The sequence below is a fragment of the Prionailurus bengalensis genome, chromosome C1 (genome assembly GCF_016509475.1).
Source record: "Prionailurus bengalensis isolate Pbe53 chromosome C1, Fcat_Pben_1.1_paternal_pri, whole genome shotgun sequence".
In the NCBI taxonomy this organism is placed as follows: Eukaryota; Metazoa; Chordata; class Mammalia; order Carnivora; family Felidae; genus Prionailurus; species Prionailurus bengalensis.
This window is the reverse complement of record NC_057345.1, coordinates 91,579,433-91,602,891: the sequence shown is the minus strand read 5'-3', so window position 1 is coordinate 91,602,891 and position 23,459 is coordinate 91,579,433. Positions and strand designations below refer to the sequence as shown.

Sequence of the window (23,459 nt, the reverse complement as noted above, 5' to 3'; positions counted from 1 at the left end):
GTGATGTGGGCAAAATGTATGCATTGGGATCCTGATCTTCATTTATGAGCTTCTCTCACTAACCTCATGCCTCCTTGACCCCAAGATATCTTTTATGTTGTCCTCTCTGGAGAAACACTTACTGTCCTCAATCACATTATCTAACCATCTTCTGAATACTCAACTCTTCCTTCCACTCTACACAGGTCAGCATTTCTAGTCCCCTTTCCTGTTGAACTTTTCCAGTGACCAAAATAATAAAATACATAGATTCATACTAAAGGATAGTTTTGTGACCTGTAAGCCTCCCCACCTCCTTTCCATTTTCCTTTTAAGACAATTTGCATTAAAAAGAAAAGCTCTATGGGGCATCTGGGTGGCTCAGTCGGTTAAGCATCTCAGGTCAAGATCTTGGTGAGTTGGGTTCCTGAGATGAGCCCCACATCCAATGGGGCTCTGTGCAGACAACTGGAGGCTGGAGCCTGCTCACACTCTATCTCTCTCTCAAAAATAGACACTAAAAAAAAAAAAAGTTAAAAAAAAGATCTACAAACCCAATGGAATTTCAAATTGGTTTAATTTCTGGAAATAGAACAAAGGACAGAATGTTCTACTGTCATGCATGTTTCTATAAATGAATAAACTCAAATGGTATTGGTAAGTAGAGGAACAATGTCAGAACATAATGTGGGCGGACATTGGTTAGTCGGTTGACTCCTCTCACCAGGCAACAACCACCTGACATAAGGTATACGGACACAGTTGATGCGAGTCAAAAACCTGTCACACCCTGTATTCTTCCTCTTGGCACTGTTTGGCCACATGCTGTGTCCTGAAATGTTTATTACACCTTCAATCCATTTTTGTGCATTCTGCTTTCTCAGTAACTCTTCCTTTTTTTCTTCCATCACACTATCTTATTTACTGCAGTATTATTAGGACTAGCATCTTTTTTTTTTTTTAACTGCTGCTATCTTTATTGGTATTCTTAGTACTCTTGGTTACAAAGTTACATAAGTTTTAATTGTCCACCCAAACTAATTTTCCCTGAAGTTCGCCATTTTTAGTGCAAAATATTACAGACTGGGAAGGTTTTCACAAGTACCTCTTTCATCTGATTGCAAGAATACTGGTAAAGCACTTTAAAAAAGTGTGGGGAAGATTTACCTCCACCCCACCTTCCTTTTTGTGCAGGGGGCAGCATGAACAAAGGAGGAATTTTTTTCCTTCCTTACAGCTTTCTGTATTTGTTGTAAGTTATAAAGCTACCCAATCAACTAAAAAATTCATCAGTCTTTATTCCAAATTATTGTAAATAATGAACTTAATCATCAAAGCTCCCAGAGGAGCACAATTCCAATGTTACTGGTCATGTCTTACTTTTTATTACAATTTTGTGCTTAGGTAGATCCAGATTTTTTGTTTCAAATGTCTCATCCTACATGCATATGCAATGTTTTGAGGAATAGTCTCATTATATCATCTTCCTCTTTACATCCCATCTTTGTGAGGTCCTCATAATCTATGTGATAAGTAACATAGAGAGGAATTCTGCACTTGAGAGGAATTTTAAGGTTACAATTGACGAAAGGGCTGGCTTCTCATTCTTGCTTCAGCAGAGGTTAAGATTTAGCTGGATTGAATTCTTCCAGGTTAAATAATGTATGCAAATTACTGGTCTAGGTGATTTTATTCCCCTCTTGTATTCCAGTTGAGGGTACCATTTGCTTATTTATCATAGAAGTTGTTAGATAGTTGGTGTTTATGAAATCATTAAATTAGTGAACACCTCACTGGATGCCTCTCTGATCTCAAGCACAAAGTACCTATAACCAGAATGGCAGAATGTATCTACTTTTCTTTGCTACTGCATTGAAAATTTTCTCCTGGAGGCTTCAGAAAGAATGCCACACTTGATTAGCCCTCTTAGGGAAACGAGTACACGGTATGTTTCACAAGTCCCTAGTAATTAGTAATTGTCAACCTTGAGATCCTATGGTGGGCTCTTTGAGGCCTATGACTTAGATCCCAATGGAACCTTCTTAAATTAAGAGGTTGTTTGGGGGTAGGAACTGAAATACTTGTGTTCAACTGTCAAGAATTAGCTATGTAAACATAGGCATCCTTCAGTAACGAAATCTTTTTCCTACTATGTAAAGTGACCTGCCTTTCCTAACACTTACACCATCCCAAGTCTTTAGCCCATTATCATTTATGTATTTTTTTCTGGTTTATCCTATGAACACATCTATTTGGAAGCAAAAGCTATGTTTTATTGGTTTGTATCCTAAGTGCTTCTCACAATGACTGTTACCTGGTATTCTCAATAAAATGTCCATTGGTCCAGTGAATGTAAATATTTGGACAGTTTCACAGTGCTAAATAAATGTAAGCTGTCTGAAAAAAGCAGGTAGAACTTCACCGTTTCTTTCTCTTCTTAGGGCTGACAGTTCTTCCTGTGGCCCAAATGACCCTAGGCAATCAGTGCCAGTTCACACAGAGACTGAACAGTGCCTGGATATTGGAGCAGGTCACATTCTCATCCTTCTGGAAATGTTGTCACTCCAAAGGGCTTGGACTTCCTTTGGATCATCTGGTGTCCAGTCATACATCGCTCATCACACAAAGCCATGCTGATACTGCCAAACACCTGTAAAAAAAAATCAAAATGTTGAATATTTATTCTGTGGTACATTTTATAGGTGTCCAAATGCTTCAGGTTTGCATAGCACTTTTCTGTAATTACAACAGCTAGGATTCACTAAGATCTTACTGTGTACCAGGCATTATATCCTTACATGTATTAACCACATGTATCACATGTGTTACATTTCTATGGAGCATGCATCATTGTTTTACATTTTGCATGAGAACACTGGAGAGGAACAGAAGTTAAGTATTTTGCCCAAGTTCACAGGGTTAAAGAGTGGTGGAGCCTAGGTACCAGCAGGATATGTCTGGTTCAAGTCCTAGCTTTTAATCCTATGCTATGCTGCCTTTCCACTAATTGCTTTAGTAGCTATATTTTTTTTTTATTACAATTCATTTTTCTTTTGGGAAACAGTTACAAGAATATTACAGCTTACTTTGCCTAAGTATGAAATCATTTCCACTTCTATGGTTACCCTAAGTTTTAATTGGTGTTCTTTGCATGCTTACACTGGTGATGAGAACTCTATAGTATACATAGATTTATAAAAGATATACTGTATTTAAAAAAATGGAATTCGGGGAGAATGCTTTTGTTTGCCCAAACAGTAACGGGATTGTTATAGGAAGTTAAAAAATATTAGAAATTTATTCAAAACCATACAATAAAATTCTAAATACATGTTCAAGTTAAAAAAAGCTGTTCACCCTAAAAAAAAAAGGACCTAGATTAGATCTCCAGCTTAAATCAGGCCCAGCTTGCTATGACTGTTCCATTTATATAGACTGTTAACTATCAAAATGGTGACAACTATCACTACTGTTGCTTGCTATTCAAGGATCTAATAAAGTCATGATTTTGTATGTTTCCCTTCATAACTGAAGATCTCATGTGTTAACACTAAATTTGAGCAAATTAAATACTTTAGTACCTTAATATGTGATGAATAAAAGAGAAAACTTGGTTACAATGAACAAAAAACTATGTTAGACTATTTCAGAAGACCACTTTTTCACACCTGTTTTCTATTAGCATACAAGCTACCAGTATGAAGAAAAAACATACATCAAGCATAAATTACCCTTAAACTATATTCTGAAGGGGTTGTAACACTCTTAAGAATTGACAATATTAAAAAGGCAAAAAGTATTATAAGTCACAGTACACAAGACTTCTTACTTCATCTATAAAAATAGAATGAATGCCAATGTTTTATTTGCCACAGGGATAAGGAGGGAAACATCCGTGAAATAAATTTGATAACATGACTCACACTTCATTACAAATGATTTTCCTAAATTCACAACTTTCACATTTGGCTGAGCTAAAAAGAAGAAAAAAAAAAACCTCTAAAAAAGGAAATTTCACTTGATGTAAGTAGGCCAGATCACATGATCTCTTTAGATGAGAGTTTAAATGAGTGCACTTCTCCAGCTGGGAAAATATTTTCCTTCATTTAGAGAGGCTAAATAATTTACCCCAAATGAATAAACCCTTGGGTCAGGTTCAGAAAAACCTTCTATCAGCCTGTTTAGTAAGAATCACACAAAACTTTATTATGTAACAAATATGAAATAAAACATTTCCTTGTTTAAGTCTTAAAAGATAAGAATTAAAAAATCCATACTAACTTCACCATCTTTCAGATCTTTTCTCCTACATCTACCTTCTAGGTTTCTTGGGTATGCCACACAACTGTATACAGCCAATTTTACTCAATGGAGAAAAGTGTTCAACTTTTAGCACCCTATGGAAGTAGTAAGTGTAAGAACAGGGTTATTCAAACTGCTTCCTCTTTCTCCTCCCTCTCATTACCAGCAGCAAAGTTTATTTAAAAAACAATGAGGGAGAAGTACTGAAGCCTAGAGGCACCTAGGAAAGGAGGGAATTCAGAGAATGATAGAATATGGCTCTGGAGAGCTATTTAAGTCATATTGGAAATTTATGTACTCTAACAAAACCCTTTACTGTTCTCCCTGGCTACAGATTTAAATGTGAGGTGTCAGGGATGTGCATGGAGCCTTCATAAACTTATATTTTCTTCTGTGTTTTTGCTTTCTTCCCGTGTAACAAAAGAAATAGAAATGCAAGTGCTTGGTACCACATGCTTTTAAGGCTCAACAAAGCCCATTGATAAACAAGCTGTTTCCAAAGTTGGGGGCCTTCGGCATTTGCTTTTTAAATAAATATCGACAGAAGAATCTCCTCGAAGAGAGGCAAGTCACTCTCCCTCCCCAGAAGCCAAGGGGGAAAAAGGAGACAGAAGGTATTGCCCCCTACTTGCACGTGGAATCTCCCTTTCTCCTCCGAACCCCCCTCCGCCTCTACCACGCGGGTCCTGCAGATTCGGGAGGTAGTTGGGAGAAAAGGCAACGATCAGTCCTCCATGGCAAAGTCTTTGGTCTTCTCCTCCTGGTCGCCTACTTTGTAGCGCAGCAGCACGCGCAGGAGACGGTGGTTATCCCGGGAGGGCAGCAGCGTGATCTCTCCGGAAATGTCTGTATCTTGTTCCACTTGCACAGGTTCGTTCAGGTAGAGGAGTGCCTGCTTCCAGTGCGTGACCGGATGAAAAGGCGAAGTGGACAGCACCAGCGGTTTCTCCGAGTCCCCTCCGGGGAAGGTCACCTGGAACCAGATGGCAAAGCCGTGCATAGGCGCCGAGCCGTAGCAACTGAAGCGGAAGCGTCCGCCCACCCCAGCCTCCAGCTCCTGCTCCAGGCCGGTGCGGGCCAGCTCCAGCTGAGCAAAGCGCTGCGGCCGGGCCAGTACATCCTCCCCAGACAAACCCTGCACCACGATCTCCGAGTGGCCCATAAGGCAGCGCGTGGCGAAGCTCTCCAGGCAGCTCATGTCCACACCATAGAGCTGCTTCACCTGGCTCCAGAAGCCTAGGCGCAACTCCAGCATCTGGTCGCTGATGGGCGCCACGAAGAGCTCGGCGGAAGCCGGCAGGAGAAGACCGCCCTCCTTCAGCCACTTGGTCCGCGCGTAGAGCACAGAGCTCAGCATGGACTCGTGCAAGAGTCCGTAGCCCATCCACTCGCTCACGATGGCATCCACCTGCTCCGGCAACTCCACCGTCTCCACTGGCCCCGGCAAGACGTGCACCCGGTCCTCCAGGCCGTTGAGCCGCACCACCTCCCGGGCCTGTTGCCAGATGGCGCTGGCCTCCACCGCGTACACGCGCCGGGCCCCGGCCTGCACACAGAAGATGCTAAGAATGCCGGTGCCCGCGCCCACGTCCAGCACAGTCTTGCCCCGCAGTGCTGACCAGTTGCGCAGGATGCCCAGGCGATAGGCATCCGTGCGGACGCGGTCCGCAATCATCTCCTCGTGGACGGATATGTCCGAGTAGCACTCGTAGTACAGCTGGTCCCGCTCCCGCCTAGCCCTCCGGGGTCGCGGCAGGGCCGCCTCCTGCTCTCCGCCATCTTCCTCCTCAGCTCCCTCCCCTCCTTCGCCGCCGCCCCCCGACTCAAGCTTTCTTTTCTTGGGCTGCGACATCTTGGCGGCTCCGACCGACTCCCAGCGGGCGTTGCGCCGCTCCTCGCGGCCTCCAGGAAGCTGGGGCTTCTGGGACTTGTAGTGCGCGCCCGCGCCTCCCACTTCCTGGGGGTTCGCAGCACAGGTGCCAACTAGAAGCCTCAGAGCTCTACTCAACTCTTTTAATTGCTCCTTGGAGGTACAGGAATCCCTTTCCCACCCACCATACCCAGATTTTACGAACCTGTACCTACGCCTCTTTTCCTTAGCTCAATTCCCTTTTGCTTTCACTCCCTTCCTGAAGCCCACACGCGCACAAGACTAAACATCCATGTTTGTCTTGTCTGCTCAACTTTGTTTTGTCTGCTCAAGTGTCTGATTTTATTCCACCGAATCATCCGGGCGACGCCCTTCAGACACTGCCACCTCACCTGGATCATTACTACTCTTAAAGTTCTCCAGGTGGATATTTAAAAATTGCACTCACGTTTTCTTTTCTGTTTTCAATGGCGTTAGGGTGCAAAGAAGGTGTAAATACAACAAAGAAAACCTCTCACGGTGTGAAACTTTGGTTCTGATTCCGGTGAGAGCACAACTTAACTAAAAAGATTAAGACGGATTGTATGACCACTCTTGCCTTCAATTACCCACCCACACCAGCAACAAGGAATCTTCATTGCAGTCTGAGAATTATGTTGCTGGTCTCTATTTGAGGAGAATACTTACTTAACTCAGTCTTGCTCTGGTTATTCAGTGGCTCATTCAAAATTTAAATCTTGGAAGGGTTCAGACTGGAGACCAGTTGAAAAGCAAGGGTGATTTGATACAGTGAAACCCATTGCCAATTGTATTCTGGTAACCAATTAAAACTTTTTCCCTCAGAAATAACTGAGTCCTTCCTCCCTTATGCTCACTTTTCCACTGCAACTCAGTTTTTTTCTGTGTGATATTTTGTCTGGACAAGATTGATACTCTCCCTCTTCTGTTTTTCTTTCAGTCACCTATCAGCTATTAATTTCTTCCCTCTGTGTTGTTCCTAGTAGCAATAAAATAGCTTTAAAATGTGATTTCTGTATGAGTGTCTGTATTTTTAACACTGTGAGAATAAAATTTTCTCCCAGCTTCAAAAAAATCACATTGAGGAAAATTGACTTTTATTTTCTTGTAGTCTCAAGCCATGTCTATCTAAACAATGGGCCTATATGCCTCATCTGGGGGAAAAGTTCCTTTACCTTTACTTCCTTCTACTAATCTCTTATTTAACGAAATAGGTTTGTTGACCAGACAAACCTCGGCTCTACTTCTAACTCAGGGCTCTCACCTTCTTGCTGCTCAGTAGAATCATCTGTGTAGCATTTAAGAAATACCTATCCCTGTGTCCCACCTCAAAGTTACCAAAACAGAACCATTTCAGTGGAGCCTGGGCATATAGTTTTAAAAGCTTCCCAGGGAATTTGAATGTGCAGCCACTGTTTCTAAGATGATCTTAGTTAAATCTTGCTTCATTATTTTCATTGGGTAAAATTATCTTTTTTCAATGGCCTGGGCTCAACCACTTAAGACCACAAGTCCTCAAAGCAGCTCTTCTATATTTCTGCCCAGTTTGATAGCTTGTTTGTTGTTGTTTTAAATAGAGGCACAGAGCAAGCCAGGGGATTCGAGTTTTAAATAAATGTGACCACTTTAATGTATGACTTCTAGGTTGTTACTTAGTGCATACCTCTCCTTTCCTTCCTCCAAATCCTTCCCTTCCCCTTTTAAATGCACTGACTCCTCCAACCAATTTCAATGCACTTACTTATAGTCTCTTTTAAGAAAATTCTGAATATAACTTTCATTGGTTCTCCCTCCAAAATATATCTTGAGCCCATCTTTTTTTCCTTCTCCCTTGCCAGCACCCTAGTCTAATCTTCCATCTTTGCTTTGCTGGAAATCAGTCTCCTAAAAGATGGCTCAGCTTCTAAACATACCAGTATCCAATCCATTGTCCATGTAGCTATAAGAATGAGCTTTACAAAACCCAAATTAGACCATGTCACTCTCCAGTAACTTCCCATTCTAGGTCCTGAAACAATCCAGTAACTTCAGATAACTTCCAATCTCATCTCATGATACCCTTCCCAACTCACTGGGCTCCAGATGTTCTCTTTCCTGGCTCAGGTCTTCGCTTCTGCTCTTCTAGGCTTGGAACGTTGTTTTTCATGTTAGTACTTAACCTCAGTGGCTTCTTCTCCTCCATTAGGTCTCAGCTTACATATTGCCTTCTGATAAAGGCCCTCTTTGGCTACCTTAAATGTTATTTTCTAATACTGATTATTGCTTTATTTTCTATTGTTTACTGCTTTTATTATTTGTATGTATTAGTTTATTTCTGTATTTGTTTTTTTGTAAAACACAAACTCCAAGAGGCTTGGACTTTTGTTTCCCCCCTATTGTAGTTCCTAGCACTAGCACAGGTCCTGGCATATAGAGTGCTCAGGAAATAGTCTTCAATAAAGAGTATTGTGGAAATAGTTAGATAGGAAATAGTTAAATAGTTAATTATTCATAAGGGAAGCAGAAGAGTTTTGCTTTTTTTGTAGTTCGTAGTATGACAATTTGGCTCTGATAAATGCTGAGATAAATCCAGATATAGATTGAATCTAGGATGCTCCCAAGTGTGAGAGTTGCTTTATTTTCAAACACTCTTAACCCTTCTAGACAGAATAATGTTAAGCTCTACATTTTATGCCCAGACTAGAGAAGAAATGGCCTGTGGCTCTCTCCCCTCCTGCACATTGTCTTGATATAGAGAGGGATTTCTTTACTCATCTTTTCTACCACACTGAGTTGTTTTAAGTAGGAAAGGGGCATAGATCATCGTTCTCCTCTACGTCGTGTAGCTCTAGCAAACCACCTGGATGGGAGGAGAGTTGGAGCTCAGCTGACAGAGCATTCTTTGTGTTTTTATTTCAGTGGTCTACTCACCACATCCATTTGATGCTCAATCCCAATGTCTTTCAAATGAATGGATCTTCAAATTGATTTAATACATCTTTACCAGCATTAAAAAAAAAAAGAAGAAGAAATAGAAAATCTCAAGTACATGAAATGAGTAAAGGTGAGTTTTATTTCAATACTCACTGGTTTCACTTAAGTATACTATATATGTATTTCTTGCTCCAGATTATGGTTTGAAAGTTTGAAATCCACAGCTTGTTCTCCAAAGGTGCTGTTAATTTTACATTTCTGTACCTTTCCTTTGGGTTTGTCCACTCACTCATCTATTTAGATAATGTTCAAATGTTATCATTTATTTGTAGCTTTTTGCAACCAGTCTGTGACTGATAATACTTACATATAATTCTTTTTTCACTTATCCCATTGGACCACAGCTACTTACATATCTGGCTTTTCCATGTTAGATGGTGTATATTTGAACACCAAGAGTTTATATTTTTCACTTTGATATTGAGAATCGAGTGTATTGTGCTGGAATCTGAACCATTTTGACATTCTCAATTGTTGTTCCTGAGTGCACATGGCATCATAGATGTGTTTTGTATGACTAGGAGAAAGATGATTGATTTTCTGTATCACATGCATTGATGTATTTATCCATTTATTCAATAAACATTTGGACTTCTCCTCTGCATTAAATATTCTAGAAACAGGGGCTCCTGGGTGGCTCAGTTGATTAAGCATCTGACTCTTGATATTGGCTTGGGTCATGATCTTGAGGTTGTGAGATTTAGATTGAGCCCCACATCAGGCTTGGTGCTGATAGCATGGAGCCTGCTTGGGATTTTCTCTCCCCCTCTCTCTCTGCCCTCCCCATGTCCCTCTCTCGCTCTCTCCCTCTCTCTCAAAATAAATAAACATTAAAAAAAGATTATAGAAACAAAGAACATATCAAGAAACAAAAGACAAAAATCTCTACCTCCACAGAGCTTATATTTTTGTATTAATATTATTTTATTTACCATTCTTACATTGCCTTACTTAAGCAAATTATTGTACCACTTTTAATTCTCACATTTTTTCTTATATTAATTTATTTGTGGAATTTGCTGGTGTGATTGCCTCTCACAAATATTTAAAAATTTTTCCTCTCTAATTTGAAGGTCTGTTTAAAAATGTATTTTAAAGCCTGGAATTAGAATTGAAGGCAGTTCCTTCAGGATTTCAAGATTTCATTGTAGTTCTCAAAGTGTGTGTTGGGAAAGGGTAAAGGAACAATGACATTAAAAATGTTATAAATATCTTTTTGATATGAATATTCATTAAATGATGTAGTTCTTACCATTCCATAGTTGCTTGGAAGCTGTCAGCATTGAAAAAGGCACTTCTATCTAAACAAACAAACAAAAAACCCCAAAACTCCCAAAACAAACCTTTATAGAAAATGAAGGTAAAAGATGGGGCACCTGGGTGGCTCAGTCGGTTAAGCGTCCAATTTCGGCTCAGGTCATGATCTCATGGCTTGTGAGTTTGAGCCCCGCATGGGGCTCTGTGCTGACAGCTCAGAGCCTGGAGCCTCTTCAGATTCTGTGTCTTTCTCTCTCTCTGCCCCTCCCCCACTCACACTTTGTCTCTCTCTGTCTCTCAAAAATAAATAAAGATTAAAAGTAAGTAAATAAACATTAAAAAAAAAAAGAAAATGAAGGTAAAAGATGATGATTTTTCTGTTTAAACAAATTAGAACATCAAACATAAAAAGCATAGGTATATGTAATTCTCTTGATGTACATAGTGTCTTTCCATGGTGTATTGGCCCAGCTATTAAACCAAATACTAAAACAGATGAATAGCAAATTCATAGCTCCCTGATGATATTATTATTTAAAAAAAATTTTTTTTAATGTTTATTTTTGAGACAGAGAGAAACAGCACATGAGTGGGGGAGGAACAGAGAGAGAGGGAGACACAGAATCTGAAGCAGGGTCCAGGCTCTGAGCTGTCAGCACAGATCCCGATGTGGGGCCCAAACCCATAAACCGTGAGATCATGACCTGGGCCGAAGTCGGATGCCCAACCAACTGAGCCACCCAGGCACCCCTCCCTGATGATATTATTAATAGTTGTAATTCTTTTAAAAAATGTTTGTGTTAAATTATTTAGGTAGTCACAACAAAGATATTATGAATGTAATCCATAATTATCAATTTGGTTTAAAATTTGGTTTATTGAGCCCTCTTAAAATATTGAATGCATCATTTTAACAATTTCAAGTACAAATATTGGCTATGACATTTTAACTATTTCTACTACAAATCATGCCACTATAATGGAAATAGTACAAAAACCCCCAGGAATGTTTGTTATAATATGGGGAAAAGTAATATATCAGTGCATCTATGGAAATTTGCTCATCTGCCACAGGAGTAATAAGAATCAGGTAGCTTGAAGAAAATTAGATATTAAACTTAACGGATATTATTTAATAAGCTCTTCCTCTCTTTTTTCTTTTATGAAAACCAGTATAAAGAAAGTCAACCATTTTTTTCAACCAGATGCTTATGATCTCATAGTATTTTGCTATTGAGGACATTTAAAATGCATAGAAGTAAATGTAGTCACAGTAGACCTGTGATTCTCAAAGTATGGTTTCTAGATCAACAGGTTTTTTTTTTTTTTAAGTTTATTTATTTATTTCGAGAGAGACAGTGAGCATGAGCAAGGGAGGGGCAGAGAGAGAGGGAGAGAGAGAGAATCCCAAGCAGGCACCACACTGTCAGCGTGGAGCTGGATGCAGGGTTTGATCTCACGAACCGTAAGATCATGACCTAAGCCAAAATCAGGAGTCAGATGCTTAACCGACTAAGACATCCAGGCTCTCCTTGAGATCAACAGTAATAGTATCACCTGGAAAATCACACAAGCGTGGATCCCGCTCTATATCTAATGAATTAGAATCTCTGGGGTTAGGGTTCTGCAATCTTTCTTCTAATATACCTTTAGGTAGTTCTGGTACATCGAAATTTGAGAACAACCACACCAATTTGAAGAGTGCCAGGACCAGTGTGAGGCCAGGTGGAGTTTATGGAATGGAAGGTCTATTTTTTCCCCCTATTGCTATGAAACAAATTATTACAAATTTAGCAATTTAAAACAAACTTTTTTTTTCTTTTATTTCCTAGTGTCCATGAGTCATGAGTTCAGGCACTGCAAGGCTGTACTCAACATGTCAGCCCAGCCACATTCCTTTTTGGAACTTGGGATTCTCTATCAAGTTCACATGGTTGGCAGAATGCAGTTTCTTGCAGTTGTAGGAATGAAGGTTCCTTCCTCTTCCTGATTATCTGATAGGGGCTACTTTCAGCTTTTAGAGGCTTCTGGCAATTCCATGCCATGCCCAGTCTTTCTCACAACATGACAGCTTACTTCTTCAAGGGCAGCAGAGAAGCTTTCCGACCTTGGGGAGGGCTCTAGCAAAAATCATTCTCTTGTTCCCACCCACCCCCATCTCCCTTTTAACTAACTAAAAATCAACTGGGAACTTCAGTTCCATCTGAAAATAATATTTTTCAGCTGCAGAAAATGGTTCTGGGTAAAGAGACAAAGGGTGTGTTCCTACTGAAGCTTCATAAATATTGTGAAATATCTGTAAATAAGTGTATGTCTCAGAGAACTATGGGTGTAGCTCACGGCATGTGGAGATGACTGTATCAAACATCAGAAACAAAGTTTTGAACAAGCTGTGACCATATCTGAGCAGAAAATTTTAATGCCACTAGCTGCACACATTGCCTACTACTGTTGAGTTTCTGAATCCTGCTAGGTGAGGAAGCACACTCCAAATAGTGACCACTTTTCTAGTCTGGGTCCAAGAAGTGAATACTTTCAGAATAAAGCCAGGTGGAGCTGGGCCTAAGTAAACCCAGGAGAGCTGATTAGATTGCAACTCCCATGTGGTGGAAGCAAGGAACAAATTCTTTTGTTACAGTGAGCCACTGAGATATTGGGGTTGTTGCTGCAGCAAAAACAAAGCTGACTTATACAATATATGTACAGAATGAGATCGTTAGAGAACCACCACCCAGGTCAGGACATTGAAAACACCACCAGTGACAGAAGTGTCCCTGTGTCCCTCCAATTCTGTACTTTTCCTCGTCTCCACAGGTATATATCCTGATAATACCATAAAAAGATTCAGTGAACTTCCTGTACATCTGATCACACAGTATGTGTTCCCTTGTGCCTAATTTCTTTTGCTAACCATTATGGTTGTGAGATTCATCCCTGTGACTATGTGTAGAAGTATTCTCTTCACTTTCATTGCTTTATTTTATAGTATTCCATTGTATGAATATACCATAATTTGTTTAACTGTTTCTGCTATTGTACAGATCCTCTGAGGTGGAAATAATCATTCCTACAAGGAATTTTGTAGTGTTATTTTTTTCTTGTACAGTTCTTTTGACCCTTAAAGTTTTCTACTTTATATAAATAACTTATTTTTATCATCCTATTGTATATTAAGTGCCTAATAATAGTTAAAACTTATTGTGTTTAGCATTGCCTAAATGTTTTATATGCATTATTAATTAATTAATTCATTCAACAAATATTTTTTAAATTTTATTTTTTTAATTTGCATGTAAATTAGTTAGCATATAGTGCAACAATGATTTCAGAAGTAGATTCCTTAATGCCCCTTACCCATTTAGCCCATCTACCCTCCCACAACCCTTCTAGTAACCCCCTCTGTTTGTTCTCCATATTTGAGTCTCTTATGTTTTGTCCCCCTCCCTATTTTCATATTATGTTTGCTTCCCTTCCCTTATGTTAATCTGTTCTGTGTCTTAAAGCCCTCATGAATGAAATCATATGGTATTTGTCTTACTCTAATTTCACTTACCATAATACACTCTAGTTCCATCCATGTAATTGCAAATGGCAAGATTTCATTCTTTTTGATTTCTGAATAATACTCTATTGTATATATATACCACATCTTCTTTATCCATTCATCCATCCATGGACATTGGGGCTCTTGCCATACTTTGGCTATTGTTGATAGTGCTGCTATAAACATTGGGATACATGTGCCTCTTTGAAACAGCACACCTCCATCATTTGGATAAATACCTAGTAGTGCAATTGCTGGGTGGTAGGATAGTTCTATTTTTAATTTTTTGAGGAACCTCCATACTGTTTTCCAGAGTGGCCGCACCAGCTTGCATTCCCACCAGCAATGCAAAAGAGATTCTCTTTCTCCACATTGTTGTTGCCTGAGTTGTTAATGTTAGCCATTCTGACAGGTGTGAGGTGGTATCTCACTGTGGTTTTGATTTGTATTTCCCTGATGATGAGTGATGTGGAGCATTTTTTCATGTGTCTCTTGGCCATCTGTATGTCTTCTTTGGAGAAGTGTCTATTCGTGTCTTTTGCCCATTTGTTCACTGGATTACTTGTTTTTGGGGTGTTGAGTTTGATCAGTTCTTTACAGACTTTGTATACTAACCCTTTATTGATATGTCGTTTGCAAATATCTTCTCCCATTCTGTCAGTTGACTTTTAGTTTTGCTAATTGTTACCTGCACTGTGCAGAAGCTTTTTATTTTGATGAGGTCCCAGTAGTTCATTTTTGCTTTTGTTTCCCTTGCCTCTGGAAATGTGTTGAGTAAGAAGTTGCTGCGGCCAAGATCAAAGAGGTTTTTGCCTGCTTTCTCCTTGAGGATTTTGATGGCTTCCTTTCTTACATTGAGGTCTTTCATCCATTTTGAGTTTATTTTTGTGTATGGTGTAAGAAAGTGGTCCAGGTTCATTCTTCTGCATGTCGCTGTCCAGTTTTCCCAGCACCACTTGCTGAAGAGACTCTCTTTATTCCATTGGATATTCTTTCCTGCTTTGTCAAAGATTAGGTGGTCACACGTTTGTGGGTCCATTTCTTGGTTCTCTATTCTGTCCCATTGATCTGAGTGTCTGTTCTTGTGCCAGTACCATACTGTCTTGATGATTACAGCTTTGTAGTATAGCCTGAAGCCTGGGATTGTGATGCCTCCTACTTTGGTTTCCTTTTTCAAGATTGCTTTGGCTCTTCGGGGTCTTTTCTGGTTCCACACATATTTTAGGATTATTTCTTCTAGCTTTGTGGAGAATGCTGGTGTTATTTTGATAGGGGTTGCATTGAATATGTAGATTGCTTTGGGTAGTATTGAAATTTTCATAATATTTGTTCTTCCTATCCAGGAACATGGAATCTTTTTCCATTTTTTTGTGTCTTCTTCAATTTCTTTCATAGGCTTTCTATAGTTGTCAGTGTATAGATTTTTCACCTCTTTGGTTAGATTTATTCCTAGGTATTTTATGGTTTTTGATGCAATGGTAAATGGGATCGATTCCTTGATTTCTCTTTCTGTTGCTTAATTGTTGGTGTATAGGAATGCAACTGATTTCTGTGCATTGATGTTGTATCCTGCAACTTTGCTGAATTCATGAATCAGTTCTAGCAGTTTTTTGGTGGAATCTTTTGGGTTTTCCATATAGAGTATCATGTCATCTATAAGAGTGAAAGTTTGACCTCCTGCTGGCCGATTTGGATGCCTTTTATTTCTCTGTGTTGTCTGATTGCAGAGGCTAAGACTTCCAATATTATGTTGAATAACAGTGGCGAGAGTGGATATCCCTGTCTTGTTCCTGATCTTAGGGGGAAAGCTCTCAGTTTTTCCCCATTGAGGATGATATTAGCATTGGGTCTTTCGTATATGGCTTTTATGATCTTGAGGTATGATCCTTCTATCCCTACTTTGTTGAGGGTTTTTATCAAGAAAGGATGCTGTATTTTGTCAAATGCTTTCTCTGCATCTATTGAGAGGATCATATGGTTCTTGTCCTTTCTTTTATTGATGTGATGAATCACATTGATTGTTTTTTGGATATTGAACCAGCCTTGCTTGCCAGGTATAAATCCCAGTTGGTCATTGAGATAATTTTTTTAATGTATGTTGGATCTATTTGGATAATATCTTGTTGAGGATTTTTGCATCCATGTTCATCAGGGAAATTGGTCTATAGTTCTCCTTTTTTAGTGGGGTCTGTGTCTGGTTTTGGAATCAAGGAAATGCTGGCTTCATAGGAAGAGTTTGGAAGTTTTCCTTCCATTTCTATTTTTTGGAACAGCTTCAAGAGAATAGGTGTTAACTTTTCCTTAAATGTTTGGTAGAATTCCCCTGGAAAGGCATCTGGCCCTGGACTCTTGTTTTTTGGGATATTTTTTATTATGAATTTGATTTCTTTACTGGTTATGGGTCTGTTCAAATTTTCTATTTCTTCCTGTTTCAGTTTTGGTAGTGTATGTTTCTAGGAATTTATCCATTTCTTCCAGATTTCCCATTTTGTTGGCATATAATTGCTCATAATATTCTCTTATTATTTCTTTTTATTTATGCTGTTTTGGTTGTGATCTCTCTTCTTTCATTTTTTTTTAAATATATGAAATTTATTGTCAAATTGGTTTCCATACAACACCCAGTGCTTATCCCAAAAGGTGCCCTCCTCAATACCCATCACCCACTCTCCCCTCCCTCCCACCCTCTTCTTTCATTCTTGATTTTATTTATTTGGGTCCTTTTCTTTTTCTTTTTGATCAAATTAGCTAGTGGCTTATCAATTTTGTTAATTCTTTCAAAGAAACACCTTCTGGTTTCATTGATCTGTTCTGTTTTTTGTTGTTGTTGTTTGTTTTGATAGCATTAATTTCTGCTCTAATCTTTATTATTTCCAGTCTTCTGCTGGTTTGGGGTTTTATTTGCTGTTCTTTAAGGTGTAAGGTTAGGTTGTGTATCTGAGATCTTTCTTCCTTCTTTAGGAAGGCCTGGATTGCTGTATATTTTCCTTTTATGACCGCCTTTCTTATGTCCCAGAGGTTTTGGGTTATGGTGTTATCATTTTCATTGGCTTCCAATACTTTTTAATTTCCTCTTTAACTTTTTGGTTAGCCCATTCATTCTTTAGTAGGATGTTCTTTACTCTCCAAGTATTCGTTACCTTTCCAAATTTTTTCTTGTGGTTGATTTCAAGTTTCATAGCATTGTGGTCTGAAAATATGCACAGTATCATTTCAATCTTTTTGTACTTGCTGAGGGCTGATTTGTGTCCCAGTATGTGGTCTATTCTGGAGGATGTCTATGTGCACTGGAGAAGAATGTATATTCTGCTGCTTTAGGATGAAATGTTCTGAATATATCTATTAGGTCCATCTGGTCCAGTGTGTCATTCAAAGCCATTGTTTCCTTGTTGATATTTTGATTAGATGATCTGTCCATTGTTGTAAGTGGGGTGTTGAAGTCTCCTCCTATTATGCTATTACTATGGATGAGTTTCTTTATGTTTGTGATTAATTGATTTATATATTTGGGTGCTCTCACATTTGGCACATAAATGTTTACAATTGTTATACCTTCTTGGTATAGACCCCTTGATTAGATATAATGCCCTTCTGCATCTCGTGATACAGTCTTTATTTTAAAGTCTAGATTGATATAAGTATGGCTACTCCAGCTTTCTTTTGTTGACCATTAGCATGATACATGCTTCTCCATCCCCTTTTTTTTCAATCTGAAGGTGTCTTTAGGTTTAAAGTGGGTCTCTTGTAAACAGCATCTAGATGGATCTTCTTTTCCTATCCATCTGTTACTCTGTGTCTTTTGATTGGGGCACTGAGTCCACTGACATTTAGAGTGAGTACTGAAAGATAGAATTTATTGCCATTATGTTGCTTGTAGAGTTGGAGTTTCTGGTGGTATTCTCTGGTACTTTCTAGTCTTTGTTGCTTTAGGTTTTTATTTATTTGTTGTTGTTGGTGGTGTTGTTGTTTTCATTTTTTCTCCCCTCAGAGAGTCCCCCTTAAAATTTCTTGCAGGGCTGGTTTAGTGGTCACCAAACTCCTTTAATTTTTGTTTGTCTGGGAAATTTTTAATCTCTCCTTTTATTTTGAATGACAGCCTTGCTGGATAAAGAATTCTTGGCTATATATTTTTCTGATTCAGCATATGGAATATATCCTGCCATTCCTTTCTGGCCTGCCAAGTTTCTGTGGATGGGTCAGCTGCAAACCTGATCTGTCTTCCCTTGTAGGTTAAGGACTTTTTTCCCTTGCTGCTTTCATGATTCTTTCCTTGCTTGAGTGTTTTGTGAATTTGACTATGCTATGCCTTTGTTGATGGTTGGTTTTTGTTAAATCTAACGGAGTCCTCTCTGCTTCCTGGATTTTGATGTCTGTATCTTTCCCCAGGTTAGGAAAGTTTTCTGCTATGATTTTCTCACATAAGCCTTCTACCCCTTTTTCTCTCTCTTCCTCTTCTGGTACCCCTATTATTCTGATGTTGTTCCTTTTTAATGATCCATTGATTTCTCTAACTTTTAAATAATGTCTTTTGCCTTAATCTCCCTCTTTTTTTCGGCTTCATTAGTCTCTGTAAGTTTGTCCTATATATCACTGATTCTCTGTTCTGCCTCATCCATCCTTGCTGCCTTGTCCTCCATTCAAGATTGCAGCTCAGTTATGGCATTTTTTATTTCATCCTGACTAGCTTTTACTTCTTTTATCTCCACAGAAAGGGTTTCTAATCTATTTTCAACTCCAGCTAGTATATCGTGATTCTAAATTCTGGTTCAGACATCTTACTTGTATCTGTGTTGGTTAAGTTCCTGGCTGTCATTTCTTCCTACTCTTTCTTTTGAGATGAATTCCTTCATTTTTCATTTTGAAGGGAGAAAAGAATTAATGAGGCAAAAAAATTAAAATTAAAAAAAAATTAAAATTAAAAAATAAAAAACAAACACACACACACAAAATTGAATAAATGATGCTAGATCCAGGTATGTTTTGGTCTGGGTGTTGGAAGGAGCTTGATAGATTAGAGAAAAAAGGGGAAAGGAAAAAGGAAAAGAAAAAGGAAATCATTTGACAATTTGAAAAAATGAATACACTGAAGTAGACTGAAATGAAATGATGGAAGTAAAATAGAATTTGAAAAAAGTTACACAAAAGTAAAAAATATAGTAGAAAAACATTAAAGAAAATAACTTTTAATAAAAATTTGAAAATAAAAATGAATTTTTTCTCTTTCTGTATTCAAGAAAAGAAACAAAAAGAAAAAAAAGAAAGAAAATTGAATAGATGGACCAGTGAACAGACTGAAATACGACTGAAATTACTTCGTTTTCCCCTAGAAGTCAAACTATGAAGCACTTTATAATCTGTAAACTAAGCAGGTGGAGAGACTTGTGTTCCTCAAGAGTGAGTTTGGCCCAGTTGGGCGGGGCTTAGCATAATGGCTCTGTTCTCCACTAGATGGCGCTGCTTAGCTTACTGGGGTGAATTGTTGCGCTTGTAGGTGCATATGCGCATGCGCGGGAGGGGTGAAAATGGCGTCACCCAGCTACCCAGTCTCCAGTATAGGAACTCTGTTCTCCCCGATCAGCAATGGCACACCCGTCCTTTGTTTTTGGCTTCCATCCACTGCCTGCTTTTACACAGTCCATGACCAAGCCCCGTGCGGCACCTTCCTCCTGAGTTTTGTCTCAGATTCAGCTGTTTTTCCCAACCTCTTACTTCTGAGGGACTGCGGCTATGACACGTTCTGCCCCTCTGCAGGAGGGTCTTACCAACCAATGGCCGGGTGCCTGACGCAGCCAGGAAAGTTCATGTTATTGGTGCTGCAGCCGATACCCAGAGACTGCATCCAGGTGCCAGCCCGCCCCAGAAAAAGTGCGGGAGACAGTGTAGCAGCAGTGTTTCAGGGACTATGGAAAAATCACAACACACATCTGGCACCAGGCTTTACTCTTAAGGACCTTGTTCCAGCACCAGCAAATGTGGTTGTTCTCCTGGGTCCACGGGGGCCCTGCCTTTGGGGGACTCGCACAGCCTTTACCAGGTGTCCTCCCAGCAGGGGAACCACCTCTCCCTATGTGGCCTGAAGAACCCCGGACTCCACTCTGCTCCTGAGGATTCGCCCTTCCCACCAGAGCACCGTCAGGTATTGTGCTATGGAGTTTCAGACTCTGTGCTCCCCTTGTTTATAGTCTTAATGGAATTTAAACCCTCTCCTTTCTCCTTTCTCCCTTTTAAGTTCATTACCTGTGGCTGTTTCCACTTTTCCACTTTCTCTCCAGCTGCTTTTGGGGTGAGTGCTTTTTCCGTATTCTACCTGCTTCCCCCTTTTCTGTCCTCTCTCCACACGCAAAAGTGGTGCCCTGCCCTCTGTGGCTTCTGTCTCCCCCAGTTCACCTTTCCGTGCTGTGTACCTGCTGAGTTCTTTGGTTCAGGTTGTGCAGATTGTTATGTTAATCCTCAGATCAGTTTTCTAGGTGTGCAGGATGGTTTAGTGTTGGTCTGGCTGTATTTCATGGACACGGGACACACAAAAAACTTCCATGCTCTCATTCAACAAATATTTAATGAACAGCTGATACTCTGTATCAAAAATGTAGGGGTAAACAAGACAGGCAAAAATCCTTGTTTTTATTGAGATTACATTTTAGAGAATAATCTCTAATTCTCAAAATCTATGGAATATTAGTACCCCTATTTTCACAATTTGGGAAACTGAGGCACCTAGCAGCTATTCCGTTTCTTATTTATCTTTTGCACTGGATTGTAAACTCCTTATAGGCAGGAACCAATTCCTTGTATATGTCCACAGTGTCTAGTTGAGCAACATTCGTGTAATCATAATATTAATTATTTGATGGTTATTAACATTTATTTCATGCTTTCTATATGCCAGACATAACTCAATCTTCACAAACCTATGCAGTGAATATTATCATTAACCCCATTTAGAAATCAGAAAATAGGCAAAAAGAGGCAAAATGACTTGTCTTTGCTCTACATTATGTGTATTGAAATCAATCCATGTGGTTGCATGTAAGTGTCATTCCTTGATTTCCATTGCCATATAGAATTCGGTTCTTTATTATCTCTACAGTGACTATGGTATACACTGTGCTAAACCTATGAATGACTTTGCATAGGGAATGTAATTCAGCTTCTCCTTTCTTCCATCTCTGTTCTGCGGCTACTATATTTCTATACACCAAAGGAAAAAAAAAAAAGCATGACAGACATTGTGTTTTTATCTAATCTGTACATGTGTTTCACTCAGAAGCGTTGTGATGTGGGAATTGTTAGTTATGCTGTAGTAGACTGTATTGAAGAATCTTAGTTTGTTCACTTAATATTGTTGAGTTTCTTCCCACATACCTAGGAGTGTGATGGGCTTTAAGAAAGGGAGGAGGAAGCAGTCTCAGTTTCCATCCTAAGGAGCTCCCAATTGTTGGAGGAGGTCATAGAGAGAACATGAACACTGGTTGACACTTGAGCTACATCAGGGCAACCAGAGGCTCCTTACCCCTCCTTGTCCTTAGAATGTATATTCTGCCCACTGTTCCCATAGCTGGAGCCACTTCAAGAATACAGTTTTTTTGTTTTTTTTTTTTTAATATTTTTTTTCAACGTTTATTTATTTTTGGGACAGAGAGAGACAGAGCATGAACGGGGGAGGGGCAGAGAGAGAGGGAGACACAGAATTGGAAACAGGCTCCAGGCTCTGAGCCATCAGCCCAGAGCCCGACGCGGGGCTCGAACTCCCGGACCGCGAGATCGTGACCTGGCTGAAGTCGGACGCTTAACCGACTGCGCCACCCAGGCGCCCCTCAAGAATACAGTTTTGAGAGTGTCACGTGTTGTTGAGACCATCTGGACTGTCTCCAACAGAACCCATTCGAGACCTCTATAAAATGTTAAGATCCTGCCAGGTGGGTGCAGAGATGGACCAGTCCTGTGGCAGCCCAACACAAGCCTTGTATGTAAGTTTTCTTGCTTATCAAACCTACCAGCTACCAGTCTCCTTTCTTCAGGCCCTCTGTGACTGGGGGCAAGTTTCAGATTTCATCTAGGAAACTCTCAAATTTGTGAACCAACAATTGGCAAGCAAGCCAGGAGGCCAGAGAAATGAATCTTGGAAAAAAGGCATGGGAGCAGAACTTCCAAGTTGGCCATCAGTCTGTAAGTGAGGAGGGGCAGCATGTACGTTAGATGCTTGTGGACCCTGTATGAGTACAACAATGCCTTCAAAATGTGTTGGTTTGAGGAACTGGCAAAGAAGGGAAGTGAATGATTGCTGCAGTGGGCTGTTCTCTACTGTGGGTACTCTGGCTGGCTATCAGCGACAAATTAGAGACTGAAGCCAATTTAGAAAGCTGAAAGAAGAACTGAGTTAAAAAAGGGTATGTGGGTGCCTAGCTTCAGGGCTGGCAGAGAAGGTGGGGGAACAGGACAGTAAGTTGGAGAATTTAGCATACTATTTTGCAAAGCTAGGAGGGTGCAAGCCTCTGTGGATTAAGGTCCAAGTTCTTATGACAAAGCCTGATTGGGGCACTAAGAGGTGGAATCTCCGAGAAAGCCAGGAGAGTGAAGAGGAGGATGTTGTGGTGATTGACAGTGAAACAGACAAAATGTTCCCCGCTGACCAACCCCTAATACAAACACAACAGCACAGTGCAGCCCAAACAACCCCAGCCAGCAGGGCAGACCCCAATTCAGGATACAATCATGATGAAAGAATATACTCCCACTGAGCTTATTGATTTAGCTGCCAAGTTCCAGCAAAAGGCCATGGAAAGTACTCCGGCGTAGTAAGTGTGGCTATGAGCTGGGGGGTTGGGGGGCAGTGATGACATTTTTCTGACTATGTAGGAGGCACAGAAAAGGAACAACATCACCACATACCCTGTCCTCTGGCAGGACCTGCATGGTGCTCTGGTGTTCGAGATACTCAGTCTGTTATAGATTGGATTGTTCTAACCCACAGGAGGCCTGGCCCAATAAAGGGGATCTCTCTGGGCACATGGACTGCTGGAAATCTATAGAGGAGGTTCAACAAATTCTCAGGAAGTTGGGAATGAGATAGGCCATCTATACCCCTGTTTTCGCAGGCTCTCATTGGGCCACGTTCACTGCAGGAATGGAAGCCAATATACTTCAGTCTGCGCCTGGGACCTGGTATGGCACACTGGTGTCCATGCTGAGCCCTGTCATGGGACAGGACATTTATGATGTTGGGCAATCCATTGCTAATCTGGGGGACACTAACAAATCCTAGGAAATTACCAGCTATGGGAGACTTGAGACAGAGGTGGAACTTGAAAAACCAGAAAGCTCTTCCAATCAGCTGTGAAGGATCCTGTAAAAGTAACTTGGAAACAAATGTGGTTTGACCTCTTGGCTGCCGGACTCCACCTATAAAGGTTGACTGACAACCCAATGCTGTGTTGGTCAACCTGCGGAAAGCCTTAAAACCTGAACAACAGTTCAAACCTGTCCCACCTGCTCCTACCATCCCTGATGCCCCCATCT

At 40.1% G+C, this 23,459-nt stretch overlaps 1 protein-coding gene and 1 long non-coding RNA gene across 2 annotated transcripts; one reads left to right on the top strand and one right to left on the bottom strand.

Annotated features, from left to right (window-relative positions):
• Nucleotides 1–537: 537 nt before the first annotated feature.
• Nucleotides 538–6,151, bottom strand: PRMT6 (protein arginine methyltransferase 6). The gene is made up of 2 exons (XM_043575710.1): nt 4,910–6,151; nt 538–2,629 (listed from the first exon to the last, which is right to left on the bottom strand). The coding sequence occupies exon 1, from the start codon at nt 6,131–6,133 to the stop codon at nt 5,006–5,008; it is 1,128 nt and encodes a 375-aa protein (XP_043431645.1). The 5' UTR covers nt 6,134–6,151; the 3' UTR covers nt 538–2,629; nt 4,910–5,005.
• LOC122480857 lies at nt 6,146–9,212 on the top strand. Its single transcript, XR_006296684.1, has 2 exons — nt 6,146–6,311; nt 9,068–9,212. It is a non-coding gene; the product is annotated as an uncharacterized LOC122480857 (long non-coding RNA).
• The last annotated feature ends 14,247 nt before the right edge of the window (nt 9,213–23,459 follow it).

Bases quoted from the DNA above. Each gene is read 5' to 3' on its own strand.
- PRMT6 (XM_043575710.1), bottom strand. From the start codon at position 6,133: ATGTCGCAGCCCAAGAAAAGAAAGCTTGAGTCGGGGGGCGGCGGCGAA.